Source organism: Triticum dicoccoides, chromosome 2B (genome assembly GCF_002162155.2).
Source record: "Triticum dicoccoides isolate Atlit2015 ecotype Zavitan chromosome 2B, WEW_v2.0, whole genome shotgun sequence".
NCBI lineage: Eukaryota > Viridiplantae > Streptophyta > Magnoliopsida > Poales > Poaceae > Triticum > Triticum dicoccoides.
The window spans coordinates 180,945,446-180,955,156 of record NC_041383.1 but is presented as its reverse complement, the minus strand read 5'-3'; the positions used below and the strand labels follow the sequence as shown (position 1 = coordinate 180,955,156).

Here is a 9,711-nt window from a genome sequence, read left to right as displayed (position 1 = left end):
CTAGGAGGAGGTCAAGGGGAAGAAGGAAGATCAGGCATGGAGGCTGTGGCGGGTTTGATGAAGGGATTGAAGCTTTCGGAGGAGTAGAAGAAGGGAGTGAAGATATGGATCGTGCCAAAAAACAAGGGCACAATGATGGGAGAGCAAGCCATGGGGAAGATCTTCTCGGAAAAACTAGCTCATCCAGATGACGTCTCCTTGTTGTTGGGAAGAGTATGGTGCCCGATCAAGGGCATAGATTGCAAGGAGGTCGGGGGAAATGTATTCTTAATCACATTCCATCAAGAATCAGGGAAGAGGAAGGCAATTGACAATGGCCCATGGATGTTTGACAAGGATCTGGTAGTGGTGGAGGAGTATGACCCAAGGAAGAGGATAGAGGATTACGCCTTCAACAACATCCCAATCTGGGTCCGTGTGTTCAATCTCCCGCTAGGTATGATGAACTTGGATTCGGCAGAGGAAATCGGCAACATTATTGGGCAGTTTGTGGAAGCAGATACTGGCCTAGATGGGAATGCTATTGGGAGGTTCATGAGGGTAAAAATCGGGATGTGTATCGACAAGCCGCTCATGAGGGGTTTACCCTGCAGGATGATGAGGCTGTTGTGCAGAAGCGCTACAGGGAGAAAAGGAATGAGGGGGTTGAGGAAGAAGAAGGAGGGTGGTGTAGATTTGAGTACGAATTCTTGCCAGACTTTTGCTACACTTGTGGGCGTATTGGGCATGGGGAGAAAGACTGCACTACTAAGCTACAAAAAGGAGATACTAAGCAGTTCGGTAGGTGGCTACGAGTTGATATGGGGCAGCGAAGGGGAGGTACGGATGATGGCAGTTGGAGGAATGTGGGGAGGGGTGTAGGCGGGAGCAGGAGCTATGGGTTTGGTAAGCTGGGTGCGAGGTCCGGTAGCGGCAGTAACAGCTTGACATGGCGTAAAAGTGGATCACACTCGGGGGGAGGTAAGGGGAAGAATGAAGGGAAGAGGAGGTGACTAGCCCAACAAAGTTGCCTCTGATTCAGCACAAAACTGGGATTCCAAAGAGGCTAGTTAGGGACGATGCAGGCAGGCAAAAAATCATGACACAACAAACGGTCAGGATGTTAGTGGGGAAAGGAGAACGATCAGCACTACACAGGGAGCAGCTAATATGTTGAAATCGATACAGGGGGAGGCGGGGGAAGCAAGGAGGAAATAGGGACGCAGGTGAGTCAGGAAGGGATACAAGGGAAGAACTCAAACCCAGGAGGGAGGAAGTATAAGAAAGTCGAAAGGCAGGACCGTAAAGCTGAGAAGAATATAATGAGAGAAGAGATCCTGGGTCAGAAGAGGAGCAGGAGGGAAGATGTATCTGTTAAAGAAGTGAAGAAGGGGAGAATGCTGGAAGGAGGTGATGAAGTTCAGCAGAAGGAGAACACAGAGGAACATGGCATCATCAATAACACATCGACCGGGCTGCAGGAGCAGCCCCGCCGGGAGCAATGAAAGTCATTGGTTGGAACTGTCGGAGACTAGGGAACGGCCCGGCAGTTCGTAGCCTCCTCGATCTGGGGAGGTCGGAGGATCCCAATGTGTTGTTCTTAGCAGAAACAAAACTCTCGGAGAAAGAACTTGAGCGGTTTAGATGGATGCTAGGACTTGCACATATGAGTGCGTGGAACTCAGAAGGGAGGAGCAGGGGTGTGGCGTTATTTTGGAAAAGGGAAGTTAATGTCACCTTGAGAACGTATGGCAGGAGACACATTAATGTTGATATTACGAAGGAAGATGGGAAGGTGTGGAGGCTGACAGGAATGTATGGTGAGTCGGTCACGGAACGCAAAAAAGAAAATGGAGAAATCTGAAGATACTTGGGCAGCAACATCAGGATGGGCGGCCATGGCTTTATCTGGGTGACTTCAATGAGATCCTGTCTTGTGATGAGAAGTGGGGAGGGGCGGCCCGGCCCGGCCCCCGAATCTCATGAACAATTTTAGGGAGGCGCTGGAATGTTGCGAGCTGAGTGATATTGGCTATACAGGAGACAAATTTACGTGGAGAAACCATAGTAGGGATTTGGACCATTACATCTGTGAGAGGCTCGACCGTGCTACAACGAATTCTGCCTGGTGTGAGATGTTCCCAGATTTTACAGTCCTAAATGGCGACCCTCGCCACTCGGATCATCGACCGGTTATTATCAACACTCAAGGAGACGGGAGGAAGAGGCAAGGGGGGAACAGAGGCTTTCGCTTTGAAGCATGGTGGCTGCAAGAGGAGGGATGTAGTGCAGAAATACAAGGGGCGTGGGAGGAGGGGTGGAGAGATGGAGGTGCATGTGTGTCTCATGCGATGATGACCGTGGCGGGAAGGGTGCAAAAATGGCAGAAAGAAGTGGTTGGGCAGCTAGAAGGAAGATTAAAAAAAGCTAAAGGTGACCTGGAGAGATGTAGACGTGCCCCGGTTTCAGAAGAAAAAATAAGAGAAGAGGCGAGACTCAGATGCGTAGTGGAGGATCTGGAGGAGAAAAAGAACACGAAGGCGAAACAACACTCACACATGGACTGCTTACGTGATGGCAATCGGAACACTCGATATTTCATGGCATTTGCCTCTGCTAGAAGGAAGAATAATCGGGTGAAGGAGTTGAGGAAAGAAGATGGGACAGTAGTGAAGGAGGGGGGGGGATTTAAATAACTACGTGTCTTCTTTTTTTCAGGAACTCTTTACCTCTAATCTTGGCAACAGGGTCAATGAATTGATCGACAAAGTGCAGCCTCGTATGACTGATGCAATGCGAACAATGCTTGATCTGGAGTTCACTCGGGAGGAAGTAAAAGCGGCGCTGGACCATATTGGTGACTTGAAGGCACCGGGACCAGATGGTATGCCATCAATCGTGTACAAGCGGCATTGGCACTTTATGGGCGAAAAAATTGTGGAAGAAGTCCTTGGCATGCTTAGAGGAGGTCCGATACCGCAAGGGTGGAACGACACAACTGTTGTCTTAATTCCTAAAGTTAAGAGCCCAAACAGAATAAAAGACCTCCACCCCATAAGCCTTTGCAATGTCGTTTATAAGTTGGTGTCCAAAGTGATTGCTACCAGGCTGAAGTTGATTTTACCTATGCTCATCTCCGAAAATTAAAGTGCGTTTGTTCCCGGCCGGCTGATCACGGATAACGTCCTCATTGCGTACGAAACATCTCACTATCTGATGAACAAGAAAAAGGGGAAGAAGGGAGTGGCTGCAATCAAGGCGGATATGAGCAAGGCATACGACCGGGTCGAGTGGGATTTCCTTAGGGCGATGCTGCAGAGACTTGGGTTCAGAAGGCACTGGGTGGACTTGATCATGAAGTGCGTAACCACTGTCCGGTACCAGATCAAGCTTAATGGAAACCTCATGCAGCAGTTTTGTCCCTCCCGTGGCCTGCGACAAGGTGACCCGGTGTCGCCGTACGCAGAACGTACCGGCAAAATTACTGGGGTCAAGATCTGCCCAACCGCACCAGTGGTGTCCCACTTGCTGTTTGCTGATGATTCAGTCCTCCTAATGAAGGCAAATCCCATGAAAGGCGCGGCGCTAAGGGAGGTTCTGGACCTATACGAAGATTGCTCAGGGCAGTGTGTCAATCTCGAAAAATCGGCCATTATGTTCAATCCAAATACAAAAGAGGAGGTGAAAGAATCAGTGAAAAATGCGTTGCAAATACATAGTGAGTCATGGAGCGAGAAGTATCTTGGGCTGCCTGTACATGTGGGTAAGTCTAAGAAGAAAGCCTTTGCGTATGTTAAAGGAGGCATAGCAAGGAAGGTTTATGGGTGGAAGGAGAAACTAATTGCAAAGATTGGCAAGGAGACGCTGGTGAAAAGTGTGGCACAAGCAATTCCCACCTTCGCGATGTCGTGCTTTGATCTAACTAAAACCTTTTGCAAAGAAATTAGCTCCCTCATTGGCAACTATTGATGGAGTCAGCAGGACAAGGAGAGCACAACACATTGGATTAGCTGGAAGAAACTCACTATATCCAAGGCCCAAGGTGGTTTGGGCTTCCGCGATATGCATAGCTTCAATATAGCGATGTTGTCCAAGCAAATTTGGAGGCCCTCAAAGCTCACTACTATCCACTTTAACTTGCTAATTGCAATGCATCTGAAGTTTAAATTGGCCAAAACTGAGGAGACGTTTAAGGAAAACGGTTGGATAGTCGCCGCATACATCTCCCCAGACTCCTTGTGTTCCGGGTGGCGAAGATTACATGGAGATCGGGGAGCTATTCATCATGATGAGAAATACCCGTATGCCCACAACTGACGTCACGGTATCATTGCCAGCCGAAGCTTTTGCCGGTACACAATCCCATGCCAAGCGTGCCTGCGTCTAATCAATCACATCATCATCACAAGCTGCAACTCCCATCCACATGTCCTAAAGGAAAAAGCTAGTAGCTACTGTAGAGTAGCACCGCGAACTTGTTCGTATCCAAAGAGCGCGCAACAGTAACGAGACCAGCGAGGGCCCCCGTGTGTGTGCGCAATTCAGACTCGACGCGCGCGCGAGAGAGAGAGAGCTGGGGACACGGTGCAATCTGAAAAGACGCTGGCGCCGCTCAGAAAGTCGTAGTTGGACGAAGTTAGGTGGCACTGCTGCAAGGAGCGAACGAACCATGCGACGGACGGACCTACCAGCAGGGCATCCGAGACGCAGCACGCAATAAGGAAAAAGAATCCAAGATCCCGCAGCAGCTGAAACATCACTTACTTTAGGTACGCCACGACCAACCAACCCAACCCAACCACAAACGCAGCAAAATGCACACCAATTGTTGTTAACTTGGAGGAGGCGACCTGACGACGAACCGACGAACGAACGAGCCATCAACGTTGCTTGCTTGCCGCAGCCACTAGCCACACCATCAGGATTAATTAACAGCGAGAACAGGAAGGGAAAGCACCCGGCGCCGGGAAAAGGAAAAGGGGAAAACCAAACCAGAAATTCAATCGCAGATCAGTCCCACCAACGAACGACGACGAAGAAGAAAAAAAGCTCCCTAGAAATCAATCACTCCTAGATCGAGACGGCACGGGGTGAAGGTGAAGGTGAAGGTGAAGGAAGAATGTTGTAGGCTATGTCTGTCCTGTCCATCAGGGGTTGTCGTCGCTGTTAGACCAGCGCGATGCTGCTCTCGCCGCCGGGGGGCTTGCGGATGCCGCCGAGGAAGTCCCGGGCCGGCGCCTTGCCGTCCGCGAAGATGTTGCTGCCGCTCATCTCCTTGAGCTTGGCGTCGCTCAGCTGCTTCTCCGCCGTGCCGGGGGCCTCCGCGGCGTCGCCCTTGAAGATGTTGTTGCCCGTCAGGTCGTTGAACTTCTTCGTTGGGATCTTCTTCGCGGTCTTCACCACGCTGTCGGCGTCGTCGGCCTCTCCGAATTTGATGCTGCTCATCTGCCGAAAGTGATTGAAAGCATAAGCACTCCATTCAGAGCTGGGAAACCGTCCGGTGTCCAGATTAGGAGGAGACGTGTTTGTTGAGAAATGCTAACCTGTGCGTTCTTCCCTGGCGTCTGCGAGGTCGAGCCGTTCTCCGAGTTGCGTGGCCGGGGGTCCTCCGGAGGAGAAAAGATGCCGTGGCCGCTGAGCTCCTTTGATTTCGCATTGGATACCTGCTTCTGCAGCTTGCTGTCATCCTCGCTCTGGAGCGTGCCACTTAGCTCGCGCTGCTTTGCCACCTCGGCTATGGAGGTTGGCTTCTTGGGAGAGACACTTTCGTCCTCAGCAAAGGAGATGTGACTTATGGTACTGATTGCCTGTATAATTTGACAAAATCAGACTGAGCTCTGTCACGAAGTCTATATGGAGCGAAATGTACTTAGTTTTGTAACCGCACAAACCACACTACTGATTAGTACTTACTACAGTATGCATATGCAAGTAATTCATGACACCAGAGGCGCCGAATTTACAGTTTTTTAGAGTACCGGTGAAAAAACCGAGTGCAGTAACAGTATTTCTATAGTATATTTTTTAACTTAAGATAAGAGTATTTCTCTAGTTAATTATGTAGTCCTCCTAATTATGGAAACAGTTGGTCTACTTTTAAGAAATGTCATGAAGAACTACACCTAAGCTGCAATGCTGTATCTTGTGAACGGAGGTAAAAAACTAAAAGTACCTGACTACCTAAATCCCACTGTCTACCAAACAAAGCAATTGAAAACAAAGACCTAGTTTAATAGTGGAATCAAGGTCCAGTTCTATTAGAATTTACAAGGAAAGGTCACCAACCAATGTGACCACATATCAATAACTATATATAGCCAGACCCTTTCCACAAGATTCATCCCAACAACTTCTGACCTGGAGGTTAGAACATTTAACAAGGTTGATTCTAGCAACCAGCAGCTAATATCAAATGTGTAAGCAAATCAGGGGGATACTAAATAAGTGCTACCCTCTCAATCATTCAGCACAGCATGCGAATAAATAAAAATCCATAGTCCTTACTACCAATGCATAACAGTTAATTCAGTGTGCGATATGGCAGATCGAAAGAGGGTATTAATCAACATATTTCTGTTCTGTGAGAGAAAAAAAAAAGATTTCACAGAAAGCAGCACCTGATAATTCTTTGAAGCTGTTCGGACGGGTGTTGCAGAAGCGTTGGCGGATTCATCTTCCTCAGCCTCACCTCCAGCTGCAAATATGCCACTTCCTGTCATCTCCTTCCACTTGGGAGCCGAGCATTGTTTCCTGAGGAGAAAATTAAGTAAATAAATGAACAGCTCATTCAGTGAATTGCACCGTGTAATTCAGTAAATCAGGGCGAAATAAGCCTCTTTGTGACAAGATTCTTTATCTAAGATCTAAAGAACACAGTAAATTAAGATGTTTATGCACAAATCAGGGTGCAAACACATCAGTGATCAGTTCAAATTCAAAAAAAAAAAAATCCAGCCCAACAGCACATCAACAAAAATTGTATGACGTAGTGGGTGCAAACACCGTTGCATGAGCAGTCGAGAACACAGACCATGTGACCCTACAAGCCTATCCAACAGCACAAAAACTCTGCGCACATATCTCACCAACCAAACAGAAATTCAAATCAGGCGTATTTCCCTAGACATCAGATGCGCAGATCGAGGAAAGCATCCCAGAGACCAACGATTCCCGAAGGAGGCGGCATAAAACTCGAGAGATCTACTAATCGCCGAAGCCCAAATCTGTGAACGAAACGGAAGCACAGCCCGAAATCGTTCGTCCGAGCACCCTCCCCGCAGGAGAAAGTAGCACGCAACTAGCCAGATGCCCCCGATCTCACCTCTTGTTGAGGCTTTCCGCCTCCTCCTCCGTGACCTGGCCGCCGAACACCACCTTGTGGATCGCCTCCGACGGCTGCACACGCAGAGAAGGGGGAAAAAGAGTTAGGAGACGAAACAATCGAACCCCTGACTCAGCAATTCGAAAAGGGAGAAGCAGGGGACGGGCATCCGCCTCCGTCCCGTGAAGTCACCTGGTGCGGGCGGCGGTTGGGCGGCGGCGTGGCCGCGTCCGCGAGCTCCGGCTGCGCCCCCTCCGGCCAGGCCAGCAGGTCCGCCGTGTTGGTGTGGGACTTCCTCACCGGCGCCGGCCTCTCCATCTCCTCCTCCTCCTCTACTCGGTGCAGGGTGGGGGAAGGTCTGGGGCTGGGTTTCTCTCTCTACTACCTCGGTGGGGTGCGGGTGGGGGTGGAGTTGTGGGGAGCTCGTGTTTCTCTCTCTAAAAAGGCGAGGCGAGGGTGAGGTGGGAGGGGGGGAGTGGAGTGGAGTCGAATGGAAGGAAGGTGAGGGGGAGGAGTCGCTGTGCCGCCCCGACCCCCTTTTTTAAAGACCCCACGCGCGCCCGTCGGCCCCTCCACCCACCGGGCCTGGCCGTCCATGACATGTAGGGCCGGACGCACTGTGCAACGATCTCCGCGTGGGCCCGTCCCGAAGCCCGGAGGGGGTTGACCGCGGGCGGGGCCGGGTCCGGGTCCGCCCGTAACGTAACGTACGTACGCCTCGCCTCGCCTCGCCCTCCCCCGGTATTTGAAATTTCCGAACGTTCGCGTGCGGCCGGAACGGGCGCGCTGTTGTGTCCGTTACCGTTGCCGTTTTCTCTGCTCTGCTGCTGGTGCTGCCCCTCCGGTCAATGATGGGATTACGGGAATGTTCTAGGATGATCTGGTGGCTGTTGCACGATTTATTAGCGCTGGTGCTCCCTCAATTTCGCCTCCCGTGAATCGATATGTTTGGCGCGTTCGTTCTTCGGTCGTGAGTTAAGTTTGATATGTTTATGTTGTACATGATTTACTACGGCCGGTTGATTCTCCATGCGTAATTGTCAGTTAATCATCATATATATCATTGTTGATTATAGGTTAAATTGTTAGCTTAATGGCTGGTTCGTATATGTTACAACGGACTGAAATTTGACGAATCAAGTTGGATGAGATATCTGCCATTGGCCTCTTGCGGACAATGTAAAAGTCACAGCCTTCAATGTTTGGTATATATTTCGATAGTCAATTCGACTCCCGGGAACATTTGCTCCCATTCACTAAAAATATTTATATAAATGTCAAAAAATGTGATAACAATTAGCCATGCACATATTCATGTCTAAATGTTATGTACAAATGTTTAGGTGGAAGGCCCAAACATCTCAATGTGTGTAAAAGCACAACGAGTTGGACGACACAGTTTTTGCATTTCTCGACTACTCAACTTTGTTTTTTCATTGAAGAAAGACTATTGTTCCGTCTCCCATGAAAATTGCCGTGCATGTTTTGGACGCTAACATGGACATGAAAAGAATTTTTTTAATTGGTTTGTTATTTGATTCTAATACACTATTTATCACAGGAAGAAATGACCCCCTGAGCCTATACACCATGCCCATCTTGGGGGGGGGGGGGTCTTTTTACTCTATGAATTAGGTTTAGGTTTGTCTCAACAAACTTCGTAAAATTTTACCAAGTTTACATTTAAAAATACCAACATCTACAATACCAAATAATTATAGTATGAAAATATGTTCCATGATACCCCCTCCGTTTCACAATATAAGGTGTATCGATTTTCATGAACTTGTGTGTGTTTGACCAAGATTATAAAATAAAATATTGACATATACAATATAAATAAATTAATAAGTAAATATGAAAATACTTTTCGTGATGGATCTAATGATACAAAGTTGGTACCGTAGGTATTGATTTTTTTTCTTTTAAAAACTTAGTCAAACATGCACATGTTTGACTATTCAAAAAATGATACACCTTATAATTTTGGAACGGAGCGAGTAGATGTAGTGATATTGATTTCATATTTTCTTTCTTTGAAAACTTGGTCTAACTTACAGTAAGTTTGACTTAAGACAAATTTTATATGCAAAGTAAAAGAAGCGAAAGGAGTATAATATATATATATACTTTGTAGTTGAGAGATAGAACAATAGTAAATTGTTATACATAACACGTAAGCAACGAACAAACACTACAACTTGGCCCAAGAACGCCCACCTCAACCCTGAGCAACCAGAGGCAAGGAATTCAAGGGAGCTTAGTAACTAGAGAGATAGTACGTTTGCATCTTGTGCTTATTCCATTCCTTTTTAACTCGGAGTACTACTTCTATTTGATTTTTATGTTTTGTTTTTTTAGATGATGTTTGGATGGATGTCTATATTGGTGGCCCGATTTTTTTTTTGAAC

The 9,711-nt window shown here is 47.9% G+C and overlaps 1 protein-coding gene across 1 annotated transcript; it reads right to left on the bottom strand.

The window, feature by feature from the left end:
- Nucleotides 1–4,844: 4,844 nt before the first annotated feature.
- LOC119362922 lies at nt 4,845–7,806 on the bottom strand. The gene is made up of 5 exons (XM_037628203.1): nt 7,493–7,806; nt 7,301–7,374; nt 6,597–6,729; nt 5,523–5,786; nt 4,845–5,424 (listed from the first exon to the last, which is right to left on the bottom strand). The coding sequence occupies exons 1-5, from the start codon at nt 7,616–7,618 to the stop codon at nt 5,146–5,148; spliced, it is 876 nt and encodes a 291-aa protein (XP_037484100.1). The 5' UTR covers nt 7,619–7,806; the 3' UTR covers nt 4,845–5,145.
- Between the last annotated feature and the right edge of the window lie 1,905 nt (nt 7,807–9,711).